Source organism: Budorcas taxicolor, chromosome 20 (genome assembly GCF_023091745.1).
Source record: "Budorcas taxicolor isolate Tak-1 chromosome 20, Takin1.1, whole genome shotgun sequence".
In the NCBI taxonomy this organism is placed as follows: Eukaryota; Metazoa; Chordata; class Mammalia; order Artiodactyla; family Bovidae; genus Budorcas; species Budorcas taxicolor.
Window position 1 is genome coordinate 74,704,324 of NC_068929.1, and position 19,433 is coordinate 74,723,756.

The 19,433-nt window shown below is 55.6% G+C and overlaps 1 protein-coding gene across 2 annotated transcripts; it reads right to left on the minus strand.

Moving 5' to 3' along the window:
* Positions 1-503: 503 nt before the first annotated feature.
* On the minus strand, positions 504-16,192 carry PDCD6 (programmed cell death 6). Of its 2 annotated transcripts, none has more exons than XM_052659047.1 (6): positions 16,061-16,192; positions 15,167-15,228; positions 9,407-9,451; positions 8,427-8,579; positions 4,183-4,292; positions 504-1,165 (listed from the first exon to the last, which is right to left on the minus strand). In XM_052659047.1, the coding sequence occupies exons 1-6, from the start codon at positions 16,153-16,155 to the stop codon at positions 1,067-1,069; spliced, it is 564 nt and encodes a 187-aa protein (XP_052515007.1). In that variant the 5' UTR covers positions 16,156-16,192; the 3' UTR covers positions 504-1,066. The 2 variants fall into 2 exon arrangements, with proteins under 2 accessions (XP_052515007.1, XP_052515006.1); XM_052659046.1 differs by having other exon boundaries at positions 8,421-8,579.
* Between the last annotated feature and the right edge of the window lie 3,241 nt (positions 16,193-19,433).

Sequence of the window (19,433 nt, forward strand, 5' to 3'; positions counted from 1 at the left end):
AGCTCACAAGGCCAGCTGGAGCCCCATAGATTCTTTATCTCAACCCCAGGTACTGTGCTCGATGACATTCCTCGTAATCACACTGCAGATAAAACCCACAGCTCCCCGAGGCTCCGATCTCCCACCAGCACAGGTCCCCAAAATGGACCCCCCGTTTCTGGCACCCCAGATCCATTTATGGGTCGCTGACACCTGCCCAGAGGCTCACCCCGAGTCCTGGTTTAGGGAGGCGCGTTTAAAGGGGGCGGGCACAGAAGGAGCCCGAGGCGCGTCTGAGGGAAGCGCAGGGAGCCTGGGCCTTCTGGGCACCAAGCACACAGAGGGGGGCTGGCGCACTCCCTGCACACCTTCACGCGTGACAAGCTCTGATCAAGCCCATCAGAGGGCAGAAGTGCATCATTAGTAAGTGAAAGAAAAACCACTCCTTTCCAAATCAAATTTGGATCTGTATTTCCAAAGAAGTTTTACCAAATGTAAACTGACTCCTGTCACAGAGGGTGGACAAATCTTGGGATTCCCATGACCAGGGCCAGGGGACAGCCCAGGTTGCCGAACCCCTTGGGGCTCCAGGTGAGCGCATCTGAGACGGACAGGCACAAGGATACGTGTGCTTTATTGCTTACGCTGCACATTCAAGTGAATACAGTAAACCCCCTTTAAAAAGTAAGGCACGTGAGTGGCCTTCTGTGCAAGTTCCATATTATTTGAAGTCCCTATTGGCTAATGAAGCATTTCCACTCCAGAACTAGAGCTGTCTGAAAAAGCACATGATAAGTTTTTTGCAAGCAGAATACCTGAAACATTATTATATGTTACCTCATGGCACAATTAAACAGCCTCATATCAAATGTCTGTATCTGAGAAAAGATATAACTATTGTTACAACTGGGAAACGTTAACCAGCTTATCCACATATATACAGTTGGGTCCCCAAATAGTAGTTATACAAAGTCTAAAGAAAGAGCAGTGTCTAACTGCACTGGTGCTTGTTTCATTAAAGGGAGGAGATTTGGCATTTTCAGTCTTTTTTCCCATAAGTCATGCTGGTGTTTGCAGAAAGGCAGGGTCATACGATGCTGAAGACCATGGACAGATACTGTTCATATGACACCTGGATCCAGCCGTCCTGGTCTGTATCGTAGCGTCTGAATATATCTGTCAACCTCTGAGGAAAAACGGCAGGTATTTAGACTTGACACTTCCTGACAGAAGGAACACAATGTATTGGTGAATAGACATTCAGGAGCCCAACTTCAGAAGAGTCCCTGTCTCCACACCCCACACCCCCAGCGCAGGGACGCAGGGCAGGTGTCCCTGACTGCCCGCAGGGCAGGCCGGTCTGCTCAGGAGATGGGGCGTCGGGCAGGACAGTGGATGACGAGGGGGTGCCCAGTGTGTGGGCCACAGCCCCAGGTCCTGGCAGGGCCTCTGGCCCCAGAACAAGGTTTCCCCACAGCGGGTGATGTGCCTGGGGCCTCCTTTGCCACCACAAGACCATTCTCCCGGGGCCCTCCCTGAAGGCTCACCTCTGTTCTGTCAACAGGCTGCTCAGGACAAAGGGAAACCAGCCCCCACTGGGCACCCCTGGGGGGAGCCTGGCTGCAGAGCCAGAAGGGTGGGGTCTCCTGTGCCAGCCCAGGCCCTCACCTTGATGCCCCAGAAGCGTGGGGTCTCCTGTGCCAGCCCAGGCCCTCGTCTTGATGCCCACCCTCCCCATCCCCTCCTGGCTGACCAGCCCCCAGGGCTCCCTGTTTGTTCACAAGTCCAGCCACCGGACAGCAGAGACTGGGGCAGCTAGGTCAGTGCTGCGCTGAAGGACAGAAGCTGGAAACCACCACGGGTTCGGAAGAGCCCAGACTGGAGAGGACAGTGCCCAGGCTCATTGAGACCCTGGCGGCCACCTGTCCACCTGCCCCAGGGCCAAGCAAGGCTGCAGCCTGGCCCGTGAGCCAAGCCTCCCACTCCCGGCTCCAGTTCCAGCCCTCTCTGCCCCGAGCTGGGCAGGTTGATGGCCAACAATCAACAGGCTGACACAGGAGACGGTCCACGCGGGAGTGAGCTGGAGCTTCCTGAGTGGCCAACCCTGGCGCAACACAGAGCCCAGACACCGCAGCAGCAGTCCCCTCTGCTGGGAGGGCACGGCGCAGTTTCCCTTTCTTTGCGCTTGAAGATTTCTGCCACTTTTCACATTGCTTCATAAAACCAACTTTCAACAAGGCCTTTTCTTTCTCGAAAGAGGCAGATGGAAGACGACCTCTGAGGGCTTCTGAAGACTTTCTGCAGGTGGCCTGCAGCTGAGCCTTTCCTTTCTGACCCCCGTGTCTGCACAGTTCGGGTTCCTTCTCCAGGGGTGGTGGCAGGGACACCAGGCCCAGACAGGCCACGGGCGGCCCACGGTCTGTGCTCATTCTACAGGCAGCGGGGACTCAGATCCTGTTACTCCAGGGGCTGAAAGTGACGCAGGGTGACCTTTGCTTATGCAGACATAAGGACCAGCTGGTTACTTAGGGGACATAACCTCAAATGAAAATCCCAACCCCACAGATCCTGGTGAAATTTCTACATCACCTCTATTCCTAATGTATTCCGACAGCATAAAAGTGAAAAGTGTTAGTCACTCAGTCGTATCTGATCCCTTGTGAACCCATGGACTGCAGCCTGCCAGTCTCCTCTGTCCACAGGATTCTCTAGGCAAGAATACTGGCATGGGTTGCCATGCCTTCCTCCAGGGGATCTTCCCAACCCAGGGATCGAACCTGGGTCTCCAGCATTGCAGGCGGATTCTTCATTGTCTGAGCCACCAGGGACACCCTGTAACCTCACCTCACCGGACCCTGAGAGCGAGACACCTGGCACTCCAATGAGTCACTGAAGCACAGGGCCTGGCGGGCCCAGATTCCCCAGGAAGGGAATCATGATAGCAGGTCAGGGAGAGAAACCTCAGTCATCCAACTATCACTGCGACAAGGAGAGCCCTGAGAATGGGCCCCAAGTTACCAGTTACACTGACAACCTCGTGCCCTGCACACCTCTCTGCAGATTCTGCTGCTGCCGCTAAGTCGCTTCAGTCATGTCCGACTCTGTGCGACCCCCCAGACGGCAGCCCACAAGCTCCGCCGTCCCTGGGATTCTCTAGGCAAGAACACTGGAGTGGGTTGCCATCTCCTTTTCCAATGTGAAAAGGGAAAGTGAAGTCACTTAGTCGTGTCTGACTCTTCGAGACCCCATGGACTGCAGCCTACCAGGCTCTTCTGCCCTTGGGATTTTCCAGGCCAGAGCACTGGAGTGGGTGCCACTGCCTTCTCCATTTCTGTATTATTTCTATGCCTTATTTTAGAATCTTTTCTGCAGATTCTAAAGACAACAAAATTTGACAACAAAATGGTTCGGATATAAATGGCAAGGGTGTCTTTCAGGGCCGGGTTCTGCTCAAATACTTCTGGAAAACACACTTGCTTCCCATAAATGGAACTGTGTCAGAATTATGAGCGAGTGGAGTATTATATGGACTTGGCTGTGAGTTGGTAACGGCTGACTCTAATGGGCACAGGGGTTGTCTTCTAAAGATTTTTCACAATAAAGAAAAGGTTTACACCAATTCACCGCATTTTCTAAAGCTGAAATCTAAGGAACTTGGCCTCCCACCTGGAGACAGGAGCAGGGCCTGTGTGGGAACAGCCAGGCAGGTCAAGTGTGGCCGCCTCCACCCTCGGAGGGCATGCCCGCACCTGGTTCCTCCTGGGTGAAGCCGAGGGACCGCAGGAGGAGCCAGCTCGGAGGGGCCTGCGAGGCAGCGGGCACTGCAATCAGCAGCCCGCCAGGCACTGCTCCTGAGTCTCGCTGGGGAGGGAGCCTCCCGTGCAGGGCACAGAGCGAGCTTCACGCCAGAACCTTCTCCAATCCTCGGGAAGAAACACAACACGAACCACCACCAGGTCTTCATGTGAACCTCCCGCTGGATCCCTTCCAAATGGACGGCTCTCAGGGTTTCCAGGGGAGGAGGGACACGCTGTCTACACCTCCTTTTATCAGGAGAACTAGTTACTTCTCCAAAAAGCACACTCACTTCTGTAGCTTCTAGAGCCAGTCTTATGCGTCTGACTCGCTTCAACTGCCCAAGCGCAGGGCCTCGGGCGCCCACCGCCCCCCCCCCCCCCCCCCCGGGCCTTCCGATGGCGGTACCTGCAGCACGATGCAGCCCTGGATGAAGTCGTCAAAGGCGATCTGCCCCCGGCCTTGTCGGTCGAACTTCCGAATGAGAATGTCGTGAAACTGATCAGAGAGCCGGTACCCTGCAGAGGGGCGGGCACAGTCAACCCCATACCCGCCCTGGAACCCAGTCTCCCCCACCCAACCCCCAGGAACACAACGTGGGCCCCCCAGGCAGGCCCAGGGGCAGGCACACGGCAAGACACCGAGAGCTAAGCAGAGTCTCTGCACTGTGCCCTCGGCCCCACGGAGGCACCCTCCTGGAGGGACCACGGAGTCACTCATTCACACCAACTCCAGCGGTAGAGGCGCCCTGCAGGGCTTCTGGAATATCAGCCTTCTCAAAAGCCCTTATTGGTAAACTTTACTTCATTCTTAACAAGCTAGTGGTGAAGTTGTGACTAACTCAGCTGTCCTGGATTATTCCCTGCTAAAGAATGCTTTGCAAAATAAAAGGTCACTAAGGCTCCCAAGGAGACAAAGTGTAAACTTAAGGACAGGAAGTTAACTGATGGCCCCTCCCCTGCATCAGCCGCTCACTGGCATCAAGACATCAGGGCTTCGAGGGTGCAGCAGCTGCACTCTGACGGAGCTTTGGAAGGGCCATCCTGGTGCCTTGACCCCCCTCCAATGCCCCAGCGGCCCGGCCTCCAGCAGGGCAGCAGGGATGCCCTTGCTTTCTCAGCCCTGCCCTCGCCGCCCCCGTCTCACCACCTGTGTGACCGTGGCTTCCTTACTTATTCAGGAGACGACATCCAGGTGCAGAACATTTTTACCCCTTTTCAGTCTCGCTGGAATCTTTGCAAGGCTATGTGCACCTATTACCTGAGTGAGTGTCTCGGTTAATTCCCTCTATAAGCACTTCATCACTCTACTGAAAAAGTCAAACGTGCACACATGTGACAGTACCTTCCAGAGTGGTCAGCGAGCTCCTCACATCCCGCGAACTAATCCAGGCCCCCGCCCTGCAGCTGAGCAGCAGACAGGACCCTCCTACACCTGGCACAGCCTGTGGCCGGACAGAGGCCAGGCCGGGGAAGGACGGCACGATGGCAACAGCGACACAGCATCACGGAGACCAGGGCTCGAGGGACCAGACAGGCGCCACTGGCCCGATGCACCGCTCGGCCCGCTCCGCCCCCAAGTCCCAGATGTGGGCCCGCCTCAGCAGCCTGTTCTAGGCCAGTGAGGCAGGCGGAAACCCTGCTGGCCAGCTCACTGTGTGTCACGCACGTCCTAGAACGCCCCTTCCCCCAAGGCTGCACTTCCAGCGGAGGGGACAAGCCCTTCTTCCCCAAGAGCTAGCGAGGCGGCCTGCTGCCTCCACTGGCCACCCAGGGCCCACTCGCGGTGCTAGGAAGAAAAGCAGGTGCCAGTCAGAGACTACAGCAGAGGACAGATGGGGCCAACGGCACAGACGGGGGTGGGGGCTGCCGTGGCCCCGTCAGGGCCGAAACTTGGTCAACCTGACTGTAAAGACACCGTTGACCTGGGCAGGGTGGCTGACGGCTGATGGCGCGGGCTCCAGGACGCAGAGTGGGCGTGTGGGTGGCAGGGCTTGGACTCTGCTGCATTAAAAGGGGCAGAGCAGGCGCAGCACAAGACGGAAAGCAGCCGACGAGGGCGATGAGTGAGCGGAGGCTCACTGCACCTGTGCGACGTCCCCTCAAACCACGCTGGCTTCAGGCTGCCAGGGGCTGGGTGCAGGGCTGGGGCAGGAGCGCTTGTGGTGGGGAGCCTGCCTTTGTTAGGGACGGCAGGACTGTCTGTCCCCGACAAGTGGCGTGTGTGGCCTTGCCTTACACACCTTCTTACTTTCCGGTCTCTGCACCTGGCACACAAAACATGCTGTTCAGCCACTCAGTCGTGTCCGACTCTTTACAACCCCGTGGACTGCAGCACGCCAGGCCTCCCTGTCCATTACCAACTCCCAGAGTTTGCTCAAACTCATGTCCATTGAGTCGGTGATGCCATCCAACCATCTCATTCTCTGTCGTCCCCTTCTCCTCCAGCCTTCAATCTTTCCCAGCATCAAGGTCTTTTCCAATGAGTCAGCTCTTTGTATCAGGTGGCTAAAGCATTGGAGTTTCACCTTCAACATCAGTCCTTACAATGAAGACTCAGGACTGATCTCCTTTAGAATGGACTGGTTGGATCTCCTTGCAGTCCAAGGGACTCTCAAGAGTCTTCTCCAACACCACAGTTCAAAAGCACCAATTCCTGGGAACTCAGCTTTCTTTATGGTCCAACTCTCACATCCATGCATGACTACTGGAAAAACCAGAGCTTTAACTAGACGGACCTTTGTTGGTAAAGTGATGTCTCTGCTTTTAAACACACTGTCTAGGTTGCTCAAGCGGCTTTTAATTTCATGGTTGCAGTCACCATCTAGAGTGATTTTGGAGCCCAAGGAAATAGTCTGCCCCCGTTTCTACAGTCCCCATCTATTTGCCGTGAAGTGACGGGACTGGATGCCACGACCTTCGCTCTTGAATGTCGAGCTTTAAGTCGGCTCTCTCATTCTCCTCTTTCACCTTTGTCAAAAGGCTCTTCCTTCCATTACAGGGCACATAATGGGAATGAAAGCCTAAAAGACTAACAGAGGGGCCCTCAAATCCAGCAGGTGAGCCGTTCAGGGTCACACAGCCCTGCCAGGGTCGGCCTGAGACTCCATGTAGGGGGGTGAGAGGTCAGAGGGCCCTTAGGGCTTCAGCCACCCTGACCCCCTCATGCGTCTGCTGAGCTGCAATGCAGCTCCAGCTTGACTGACAGACGCTTGTTCTTAGAAACCAAAGAGGAGATTCCACTCCCAGGGCAATTTCTTTACCAGTCTCCAACAGGGAACCGGCAAAAGGCTGACAGCCACCCTGGGTGGGAGACGAGGGGCCAGAGGAGTCTGAGAAGCGGAGGACCAAGGGCAGGAGGGAACCCCGCGGCACAGCTGAAGAAACGCTGCAGCAGAGTATGTCCTTTCTCCAGGAAAAGCTGAAGGTCAGGGAGGCTCTCGGCTCTGCCCCGCACCGTGAGCCTACCAGCGTCCGACCTCCCGGATCTGACTGGGACTCGCAGGCCCGAGCCAGGGACCGGCTGGTCGACCTCAGCGTTTCCAACCCGAGCCCAGAGCGTGACGGTTGCTGGGCCTGAGCAAAAGCGGGCTCCAGGCCTGACAAGGTCAGAAACACTGCGGTCGGTGCTGAGATCATCAGCCTGGAAACTAATCCAGAGGGTCCAGGTTCCAGTCAGCCAGGCCTCCAGCTTCCTCCTGCCCAGGACTGCTCTGTGAGGGACGCCTCTAATGCTCAGCTCCCCCACCTACGGGCATAGCAAGGTCAGCCGCATTCCAAGTTCCAATCCAGAGAACCCGGGGCCAACGTCCTGCCCAAATCCTGACCTGCGCCTGGTGGCGATACAAAGTTCTGGGGGGTCCCACAGCCTCTAAAGCAAGAGACAAACAGGAGAAGACAGCCGTAAATGACAAACGCAGAGGAAGAGGGGTGGGGAAGAAGCACAGCAATAACCACAAGGACCAAAGTGTATTTCGTTATTAAAACCAGAAACAGGCAGAATAAAGTGCACTGGACTCTGACAGAAGGGCCCCGCTGAAACAGGGCTGGGGGATTCACGCCGTCAGACCAGGATCCTGGTGCGACGCCTGCGCCCTCCTCACCAGCCCCGAGCTCCCCGCAGGCCCAGGTGGGCCCCGGGACCAGGCCTGCTGACCGCTCTGGAAGGCACCACGGGGACACTGCTCGCGGCACGGCACACACACAGGCTGCACACACCTGAGAATGCGGGCTTCCGTGCTCACGCCTGCACGCCATGCAACCCACGGGCTCGTCTCTTGTGGGCATTTTATCATTGGTCCGTGTATTCTCATGTCAGGGAACGGAAGCTGCTTTATATATGGAAGCTGTTTTATCTTGACTCGTTCACCCTAACTTTTTGAAAGCCACATTCTCAGTGCGCCTGCGACATCACTGCACAAAAGAAAACTGCTGCGTAGCCCTTATCTCATTTTGGATGGAAAACCGCATAAAAGCCCCCAAGTCAAATATAACCCTGTGTGATAAAGAAACATCAAAAATGTAAAACTGCAATGTAAACAAAAAGTTCACGTAGGCGACTTTCAAATCATCAAGCTGAGCAAAGCAACAAGATACACCATATGGCTCCAAAATGAAAGAGCTACGCAGTCAAGACAAGCGTTTTACCGAAACCTGAGAGGGCTTGCTTGAGCTCACTCTTGTCGATCATGCCCGAGTTGTCCCTGTCGTATGTACGGAAGACGTTCTGCCAGTCCGTGATGTACTTCCAGACGCCAGTGAACTCACTGAAGTTCACGCCGGCCTTGTTCTCTCTGTCAAACATGGCTGAAGCGAAAGGGCACGGCTCAGCAGGAACCAGGGCAGAGGCACACCCACAGCTCTGCAGCCTGGGCTCCTCCAGGACCAGCCAGGAGCTCGGCCGGCAGGTCCCCAGGGGCTGTGGTGACACCAGCCCTCAATCAGCCAGGTGGGCGTGAGGGGCTGTGGAGAGGGACGTGCAAGCCGAACACCCTGACAGATCCACAGTAAGAGCGATTTACACCGAAGGATGTTCCTCAAAAGCTGGGCACACCCGCTCTCGGGGTGCAGAGGGGTCAAGGGGCCCACCCCAACCCTCCAGGCTCAGGTCTGGTTCCTGGAGCTGCCCATCCGTCCCCCAGAGGATCCGCGTCCCCAAGGAGAAGCTCCTTAAAGGGCTTGGTCAAGGAGGCTGGTTACAATGAGCAAAAGACTATTGGCTTTTGGGGTTTTTTTAAGCAAGACCGACTTTTCATTAAAAAAAAAAATCAGCCTCATTCCAGGTCCAAGTAAGAACTTGTAACTACATTTACATACAAAATGGATGGAGACGCATGTATGAAATCTCAGTCTGAGACACTCTTAACAAAACGCAGTGCGCCACCTGCCTCTCCAGGAAACCGAAGTGCTCCTGATGTGCACAGAAGTCACTCCAGCTGAGTGAGTCGTCACGTGAGAACTCAGCTGCTTCTGCCCGTCACAGCCACGCAACCCGGGGGGAACAGAAGCGTGTGCGGAAATGAGGGTGGGGCGCACAGCGAACGCTGAGCGGAGGCTCAGGGGTGGTGGGGCGGGCGGGACACCCGAAGAGAATCAGCCAGAAGCACAGGCCCGGCAGGGCTGCCCATACTCACATATGATCGATCGGACAGTCACTGGGTTAAATGGCGTCCAGGTGCCTGAAACAAACAGCAGGAGGTGAGACAGGCAGCGTCTCCGGACCCCCGTCCGTAACCCCAGAAGCCGGAGAAGTGAGCAGCCGTCAGCGTCGAGCCCTGGGGGCCGCGCTCTCAGCGGGGAGGCTGCCCCTGGACGACGGCCAGCCAGGGCCCTGTCTACGCGGCCCGAGAGTCACTCCGGTCCAGCCACACGTTCACCGCTGCTCATGAAGACCTGCGCCTGGCCGCTCGCCCTCCTCACGTTGTAACTAGAGACGGCCATCTTACCACTCCCTGAACTTCCCAGGCCCACAGCACCAGGTGAGCTGAGAAGAGGGCGCTTAGCCCCGCTGGGAGCGTCACAACTGCACTTCAGAAAACCCCACCCCCAGGGGCACCACCGCTGCAGGACCAGGGTCGCCCTCGCATCCAGAGCGGCTGCACACGTGGTGAGCGAACCTGCTGGAGTGCTCCGGAAAGCACAGCGTGAAGACAGGCTTACGTGCTCCCCCTGAGGTAACAGGCTGGCAACACACCATCGTCTCTGAAACTGTGAAGAGGACGCATCATTCCATGACTCATCTCAGAACAGCAGTGGCGTCTCCCCAAACAGCTGTTATCAAGGGAGCTGCTCTCTGACAGATTTGGTAATTCAGAGCCCTTCATAAGCTGTGATGATGGGACGTTCACCAGGTGCCTCTGTGCCCAGGGATCTGTTTTCACTGATCCATGCTGACCAAAACCAGGGTGATCGTTTTTTATGTGCCGTGTCCCCTCATCCCTCCTTATATAGTAACACCCCACCTCCCCTCCTATGTACAGACCGCTTCAGCTCTGGGGGCACAGGCCCCTCCCGACCCCACGCAGGGCAGCACCCCCGGGCTCCGAGCATGCCCAGTTGGCCCACACGCACCCCCAATATCCCATGTAGCCCCACCTTGACCCCACCCCTGCCTCTCCTAAACCTCAGTCCGTACGGGGCTTTGCCAGGGAAGCCGCCTTGAGCCCCGAGGTCACCCCACCGGCCCCTTGGGGCCCCGACACTCGTGAAGCCGCCCCTTCTGCCAGGCCTGCGGCTGGGGCCCCTGCGCGCTGGGCAGGCATCTCTGAGGGCTTCTTGGGGGTCCAGGGGATGGTGGGCAGGTGGATATGAAGGTTCTGGGGAAGGTCAGCTCACCAAAACCAGGCCACAAAGGAGTCATGCACAGAGGGGCCAAGAGGCGGCGCAGGCTGTGCACAGAAGGGTCTGACGCCCCAGCTGCGCACACGCTGGCCGCTGTTTCCACAGGACACAGCCCACCCTGGGCCAGGAGCCCGAGGGACCAAACGCAGCTGCCGGACCCTTCCCGCCTTCCTCAGCTCTGATGCCGGCTGTGCCCACACCGAGAGTCCTCAGGGGCCGTCCGCCGGGGGCCCGGGTGCAGCCGCAGGGATTCCGCAGACTGGAAGAGGAGGCCACGCCCACTGCTCATCTGGATTGTGAGGAGGGCGTCCTGGCCACGTCGGCAAATGAATTTTAAACAGAAGTGACTTGATGATGCTGTAAACACAGGCACTCTGTGAGGTTAGGGCCAGGCCCCTGTGGGGGCAGAGGGGCGTGTGGGTGGATCGGAGCTCCAGCTGGCAGAGCTGGAGGACGGGAAGCTGGGGACAGCAGAGGCCACCCCGGGCCGAGCCGGGCACGGAGACAGGAGACCCGCAGGCTGGCCAGCTTGGGAGGCAGAGGCAGGCTCCTGGTCCCTTAACTAGCCCTTGCTGTCATCCAAACCGGGCCGACTCCCCACGGAAACCAAGGGTTAGTAACAACACCCAGCAGTGAACGGACTCTATTGAGTGCCAGGTCCTGCGGTCTCAGACTAAACAGCGAAGCTTGACAGCCCCTAGTGATGCTGCACTCAATACTTCAGGAAGGCTGGTTGTTAAACACACCAGAGCGTCAGCCTGAAGACCTACAACCTTCTGTAAGAAAATGCACTGCGACACGGAGAGCAGGCCTAACAGAGCCTGCTGGGTGCCCAGGACACACTGAGCAGAGAGAGGCCCTTTGGCACGAGTGACCCTCCTGCGGCCTTCAGGGCCAACCCCAACGTCAAACATTCCCACCCGCTTCCCTCGGTAACCAACGTGCTAGGAATGCCAGCCGCCGGCCCGAGAAGGATCTCCTGTCAGGCTTCCACTTAGAAAGACATGGTCTCTGTTCCTATAGGTCCTGCTTCAGTCTCATCTGAAAGAACCAAAAAAAAAACCAGAAACACACACAGAATCTCCATGGGCACTGAGGACGCCTAACTCTCTTCACCCATAATTTGAACACGAAAGGGCCACAGCTGCATGGCGGCGGGCGGGGGGCAGGAGGCTCACACCGGGCACGCAAGTGTTTTTCCTGTAACCCTCAGGAGTACAGATGATTTTAACAAATTTATATTGGACCCCTTCTTAAAGCAGAAAAACACCACTCTGCTCTGTGATAATATATTCTTCTTGCTCTCCAGAGAGTTTTCTTTCTAGAAATTGCATCCTGTTAGCACAGACTTGGATTGCAGCGAGGGTTCATGGGTAGGGTCGTCCTGCATCCAGCAGCCAGATGGAATCGGCGGGTGAGCTGGGCCTTTCACAGCACCACCGCCGTCCCCTTCCTCTTCACCACATCAGAGCCGCCGCCCAGCCCTTCTGGGGGAGGCAGGAGCCACGCAGGCAGGCTGGGCGCACCCTGCAGGCTCGCGTGGACTGTGCCAGGACCCTGGTGCCTCTCCAGGGTCAGGAATTCCGTACCCACCAGTCACCCTCACCTACAGCCTCAAAGAGCTGCACTGCCAGGCCTCTAGGAGAGCTGAAGTCGGTTTTGATAGAAACAATGTATCAGATGACCTATTGTTTAAAGTCCAACTAGGGCTTCCGGGTGGCTCAATCCACCTGCCAGTGCAGAAGACACAGGTTCCATCCCTGACCTGGAAGACCCCTCAAAGCACGGAGCAACGAAGTCGTGCTCCACAGCTGCTGCGCCCGAGCCCGTGCTCCTCAACAGGAGGCGCCGCAGAGGGAAGCTGGGGCACCGCAACTTCAGCGACCCCACTCACCGCCACCACAAAGAATCCTCTGCAGCAACAGAGACCCGGCACAGCCATAAATATATACAGTCCAGTTTGAAAAATGCCTTCTCAAAGTATACCAATGTTATGTTACTGCAAACCTACAGAAGCACAAATAAAGGGGCTTGAGCAAATTTAATTTCCAATAATTTGAAGTAAAAATGTTTTTAAAAAGTACCTAACTGAAGATGGTTTGTGATGTGTTATTTCAGATGGCAAGACAGTCCTGTGTCTCTTCGCACCTCTTAACCATACTTCCCTGAGACCAGCCACGGGAAAGTTCCCCCAGGGAAAAAAGACAGAAAGGACTCAGTGTGCAGGGCCCACGAGGACTTCTTCAGGGGCGGATTCAACCGATTTTAACAGTGCCTCAGAGGCACACAGCTAACAGAAGAGAGAAGCCGTGCTATTTTGTGCCTTCAGTTTCTCCACCAGTAATGAACTAATTTCCTGAAATAACTTAATATTCTAGTCCTAATACGAAAACAGGCTTTCCAGGTGGCACTAATGGTAAAGAACCTGCCTGCCAATGCAAGAGACCTAGGAGACGCAGGTTGGGAAGACCCCCTGGAGAAGGAAACGGCAACCCTCTCCCGTATTCTTGCCTGGAGAATCCCATGGACAGAGGAGCCTGGCGGGCTGCAGTCCATGGGGTCACAAAGAGTCAGACCTGACTGGAGCAACTTAGCAGTATGAAAACAGAGGTCCATTCCGGGGAGAAAACTGAAAGTCAAAGTAACTCCAATCTTAACAACTCTGGGAATTCGAAGAGCAGGAAGAGAACTGACTCGTGTCCATCCTCAGGGACTGAGGCTGGGACACACAGCACAACTGGAGACAGGAGACCGGCTCGAACTTCCTCCAGGACGCGGAGGCCCAGGAGCCAGACGCAGCTGCAGAGACGACCCCAGCAGAGCGAGAGGAGGAGACAGGCAGCACCCAAGAAAAGGGAGGGCCGCTCAGCCCCGGAGGAGTGGCGGGCGTCCTGGCAGGAGGAGCGGAGCCACAGCCAGCCTGTGCCTTCAGGTAGCCAACGGGAGGAGGCGGGTGGGATGGCACCAGGTGTGGGGGAGTGCCTAGCTATGCAGGCACATATCCTGATTCCAGTGTGCCACCTACCTCTGTTCTGGGGATGAGAAAGGACTAGCGATCGGTACCCACTCATAACCAGACTTCCTGCAGGAAAAGCCTAATTGAATCTAGGAAGATATTCAGAGCACAGCAAAACAGAGCAACCTCTGGTTATGCAGGATGGGGGGACAAAAGCCTAAGAAAGCAAGGGGTCCCCGACTATCAGTGCAATTCACCTCTGAAAATTCTCAGCTTGCGGCACTGGTGAGGCAGAAATTTAAAAATTTTAGCAGCTAATTTGAAGAGGAAAATGCGATTGGTTAAAAAAAAAAATCACAGTTTATAAGATACACACAAAACAGGTAAAACAACCATGACAAGCTGCTCCACACAAAAACCAGCACACCCCCAGGGAGGAGAGAGGCAGCCACGGCAGGTGGGGGGAGGGAGTCCCTACCTCCCTCTGGGCTCAGTGACTACCAGTAAGCTCTCACCCAGCCCCAACAGAAGCCGAGGAACCCCTCAGGGCAAATCAAGAAACGTGACTCCACAGGGTCACCAGAGCAGGCCCTGATATACACTCAGTGGCTGGGTTAAACACACTCCATCTCCAGCAGGCTCCTGGTTCAACGCTGTGTTCCGACAGAGCCATTTGCTTTAACAACCAGCTGAACTGGCGGCAGGTCTGACATCCTCTAGAGACAGTATTACCTGTGTGATCACTTTAATACCAACCCTTCACCAACAGCAGCAGAGGAGTACCCACAGTGGGGCACGCCTCCCTTCCAATCCACGCGCAGGCCTGGGAGGCACCGTCCACCTCCCACAGCACCAGCCAGCTCCCGCTGGTAAGGGTGAGCCTTTCAGCATCGTCATTACCTCTTAAAATCAATCCCTCTTCAGGTTTAAATGGCACCCCTCTGGAAGACACCACAAATCTAAAGACCGGAAAAAGAGAGTGGTGTCTGACGAATCAAAAGAAGGGCAACACAGTCAGGTATTTACTGAAATAAGGTCTCCACGTCAATGGATTAATCACACTGAGACCAGTAAAAAGGTGACTCCAAGGTGTGCCCCCAGAACTGGCACAGAGCTGGGACCCTCTTGCCCCCGTCTGGATGACTTGCACTCACCCACTGAAAAGCCTGAGCCCCGAGACCCGGCTGCAGGGCCACCGGCATTCCCAGTTACTTCCTCGTCGGCGTCAGTGGGACCCTGGTGCCCCTCCCCACAAGTCACAAGACGCCGTCACCAGAGAAATTCAACAGCCTTCAATAAACCGGAGGACCATCTGCTGTACAAAGCCAGGCTCCCTGTGCTCCTGAAGCTCACACCCCAGCCTCCAACTCTCAGGCTTTCCCTGGGACCTCCATGCAGCTGCCGCACCCAGCTCCGCAAGGACTCAGAGCAGCTCCGACCGGACGCCCAGGAAAGCACTCGACAAAACAAACCTGGAAGCCCTCCACCACAAGCCAGGGATTAAATCTTAATGACTTGGAAAAGAAATCCAGGAAAGATGTTCACTACGGGTGGTCAGGCCTGCAGTTCACAAGTCCAGACGGCCAGGTGCACTCACCATTGGACAGGGCTTGCTGAAGCTCGTTGTCAGATATCACACCACTCCTGTCCTTATCAACCCTACAAAATTAAGATCAGTTAAACTGGTGATTCAAAGTGCAGGCAAAGCAACACAGGACCAGAACCAAGGTTTAACTCTCCTGTCAATCCTAAATTAATTTCCCTGCTCTTTTCCCTTTGGCTGCTAGACTATCTCACTCCCATAGTCGGGTGGGGAATAAGCAAGCCTGTCTCCTTCACTGTCTGAGGTCCCCCTGCTGAAGGCCAAGCTGCTTCTCCGTTTCTCTTAAGCCTTTCTCCCACAGCCTGTCTGAATGCCACCCAGATCTTGTCCTTTCCACAAACAGGAAAAGGTTCTCTTAGACAACTAAGTCACTCCCTGACCTTGAATCACTCTAGCATGGGGCGCCGATTCGCTGGAAGGACGACCGGGTACCGAAGACACTGCGGTGACGGTCCCCTGCGCACAGCCAGGGCCTGGCTTCCCGCCTGGTGGCTGAGGCAGCCACGGCGAGCCCGCGTTTCTGCTCCCCTAACTGAATAAGCGTCCCCGGGAGACCCTCGTCCCTGAGCAAAGGCCCCGCTCTGGGGGTAGAAGGACGGAGGCCGAGCCTCCGGGCGGCCGCTCTGCGCTCCGGAAGTGCCCGGGGGCGGAGAGGAGGTCAAAGCTCGGGGGACGGAGCAGGCCGGGGGGCCAGGGTGCCAGGAGGAGGGCCGGGCTGCGGGCCGAGGGGGCCAGGGCTCCAGGAGGGAGGCCGGACTGCAGGCCAAGGGGCCAGGGCGCCAGGGTGAGGCCGGACTGCGGGCGGAGGGGGGCAGGACGGGGAAGGCCCGGGGCTGACACCGAGGGAAGGGGAGGCCTGCCCGCGCCCGCCCGCCCGGCTGGCCGCACCTCTGGAAGACGTTCCACAGGAAGCTCTGGTCCGGCAGCGCGGCGCCCCCGGCAGGGCCGGCGCCGGGGCCCGGGCGGTACGGGTAGGCGGCCATGGGCCGAGGCGCAGCGGAGCGGAGGTGCGGCTGAGTGGCGGCCGGGAAGCGGGCGGCGTCAGGTGGCTCCACTTCCGCCTCGGCGAGGGCGAGGCCGGGCGCGCCACTTCCGGGGCGGTCACGGGAGCGAGCGCGGCCAATCCCGTCGCTGCCCCGTTGCCAGGCAGCGCCCCCGCGTCCGGCCAGCGTGTCAGGGTCCAGCGAGAGGCTCGGAGCCGCTGGCCAAGGCCACGCGGCCTCCAGGGTCACGGACGCGCGTGCGAGCTGCTTATCCCGCGGCACAGAGTGGACTTGAAGGGCGGGGGCAGTTCCTTCGAGCATGGACTGTCCTTGCACCAAATGAGGGCCATGGAAGGACGGTGATGGAGCGGAAGAACGCGCCAGATTCCTGTGCTTTCCGGACTCCTCGCCCGGCCCCTGCCCACGCTTCTCTGCGTTCCTTCCCCACACCCACTTTCTTCTCGGTACCACACGACGTCCCCTCCGGCGTCTGACAGGGCCTGGAGCTCCCCAGCTCGGTCTGCACGTACGTGACCAGGCCCTGATGTCCCCTGCTGACCATGGTGGGCAGCCAGCGTGTCCCTCCGGCCAGCTGAAGACGCCACCGCCTCCGTCTGGACTTCGACTGAGCCGCAGCGCCCTCTGCGCAGGGAAGCCCAGCTTCAGGGCGCTCCCACTGCCTTCCAGGCTCGCAGAAGTGTTGAGCTGCTGATGTAATCTCGCTGACTTGGTTCATCTTCCTCCCCTTCTTAGCTTGTGGAAGGGCCGAGCACCAAGGAAGCCCCTGACCCTTCCTTTCCTGAAGGGATTTCATTATTCAGCACTCCAAAGCTCTGCAGAAGACCCTGGTTTGATTCCTGGGTCCCGAAGAGCTGCTGGAGAAGGGATAGGCTACCACTCCAGTATTCTTGAGCTTCCCTTGTAGCTCAGCTAGTAAAGAATCCGCCTGCAATGAGAGAGGCCTGGGTTCGATCCCTGGGTTAGGAAGATCCCCTGGAGAAGGAAAAGGCTACCCACTCCAGTATTCTGGCCTGGAGAATTCCATGGACTGGATAGCCCACGGGGTCCCAAAGAGTTGGACACGGCTGAGCGACCTCCACTTTCATTTTCCAGGGCTCTGCATCTGACCTGTTGTTAGTCTCCAGTTGTATTGTCCTCAGCCCCCTTTAACCACCAGACCATATGCTGGAGAGTTCTTTAAACTCTTCAAAGAGATTAAAGTATTCTGACTTGGGCACTCACACAGATTATTACTCTACAAACCTCAACAATGTGGCTTTTTTCATGACTTAATGAATTCAAGTGCTTTCTAGTTTTATCCTCCTAAAGCATTCACTGACTCGATGGACGTGAATCTGAGTGAACTCCGGGAATTTGTGATGGACAGGGAGGCCTGGCTTGCTGCGATTCACGGGGTCACAGAGTCGGACATGACAGCGACTGAACTGAACTGAAAGCATTCACATCACTTGCTGACTAATCCTTTCTACAGTTTTCCACAGCTCTTTGATCTGTAGTTTCTGAAACTTGTTTATTCTGTCTCCCACCTCTGGCTCATTTTTCTCTAGAACACTACAAAATTAATAACTATGATTTTGCACCCAATTTGTAAGTTTTCCAGCACAGAGTGTACAGGGCAACTTCTGCAAGGAATTCCTCAGCGACTCTAGCTGGCCTTGGTCTCCCTCTCCTGACAGTGACACAGCCTCTACCAACCCTTGGTTGAGTCTCCAGCCTGGATTGCCAAAGCCAACACCAACTGTGGGGCCCAGAAATACTCCATTCTACTTTCTGTTTAGTTCCAAGGATTGGAAATGATTCATTCAAGGGAAGAATCAATTACTGAATCAACCCTAGTGTTTAAATATTGCTGTGTGTAATCCTTATACCAGAACCTCATGGCAAGGTACCAAAGTTCACATTTAACCGACGAGAAAACTATGCTGGCCTAAAATCTGTCAACTGAGAAAAGATGCACAACATGAGAGTTGTGAGTTTAGTTTTATCTGAGGCAAAATGAAGGAAACAGCCCAGGAAACACCACTTCAGATTGTTCTGAGAAACACCTCCCAAGAGGTATGGGGTGGGGTGGGGTGTCAACATATGTGATTTTGGCGAAGGGGTTCATGCAATCAAGCGCTTACTTGTAAAAGTGTTCTGCTAGTTACCAGAAGCTAACTTTACCATGAAGGGATTTAGTGCTTCTCCAGACAGGAGATGCGGGCTTCCCTGATAGTTCAGTTGGTAAAAAATCCACCTGCAATAAGGTGACCCTGGTTCGATTCCTGGGTTGGGAAGATCCGCTGGAGAAGGGAAAGGCTACCCACTCCATGATTCTGGCCTGGAGAATTCTGTGGACTGTATAGTCCTTGGGGTCGCAAAGAGTCAGATATGACTGAGTGACTTTCATTTTCAGACACGAGATGCAAGGATTGGGATCATAAAATCAGTTGCTGAAAATATCTATCTAAGACCTGTCCCAAGTTTTCCTGGAGCACAGCATGCCTCAGTCTTCACCCTGGACTCGTTTCAGGGCATGTCAAAGGTCAGCAGCTGCAGCAGCACGGGATTCAAGCCCAGCCGAGGCAGACAGCAGATGCCCTTACCTTCTTAGTTGCTAAATCATGACCAACTCTTTGCAATCCCATGGACTGCAGCACACCAGGCCTCCCTTTCCTTCACTATCTCCTGGAGTTTGCTCAAACTCATTTCCATTAGAATCAGTGATGCCATCCAACCTTCTCATCCTCTGCCACCTCCTTCTCCTCTTGCCCTCAATCTTTCCCAGGATCAGGGTCCTTTCCAATGAGTTGACTCTTTGCATCAGGTGGCCAAAGGATTGAAGCTTCAGCTTCAGCATCAGTCCTTCTAATAGTCAAGAAGCAAGTTAAAACTGTACATGGAACGGACTGGTTCAAAATTGGGAAAGGAGTCCATCAAGGCTGTATATTGTCACCCTGCTTATTTAACTTATACGCAGAGTACATCATGCAAAATGTTGGACTGAATGGATCACAAGCTGGAATCAAGATTGCCAGAAGAAATATCAACCTCAGATATGCAGATAATACCACTCCAATGGCAGAAAGTGAAGAGGAACTAAAAAGCCTCTTGATGAGGGTGAAACAGAATGAAAAAGCTGGCTTAAAATTCAACATTCAGAAAACTAAGATCATGCCATCTGGTCCCATGCTTTCACGGCAAATAGAAGGGGAGTTCTTGGGCTCCAAAATCACTGCATATGGTGACTGCAGTCATGAAATTAAATGACGCTTGAT

Excerpts from the sequence above, each read along its gene's own strand:
- PDCD6 (XM_052659046.1), bottom strand. The coding sequence starts at position 16,155 with ATGGCCGCCTACCCGTACCGCCCGGGCCCCGGCGCCGGCCCTGCCGGG. Across the intron at positions 15,229-16,060 it reads CTGTGGAACGTCTTCCAGAG|GGTTGATAAGGACAGGAGTG; the intron begins GTGCGGCCAGCC and ends TTAATTTTGTAG. Across the intron at positions 8,580-9,406 it reads GACTGTCCGATCGATCATAT|CCATGTTTGACAGAGAGAAC; the intron begins GTGAGTATGGGC and ends CTTTCGCTTCAG.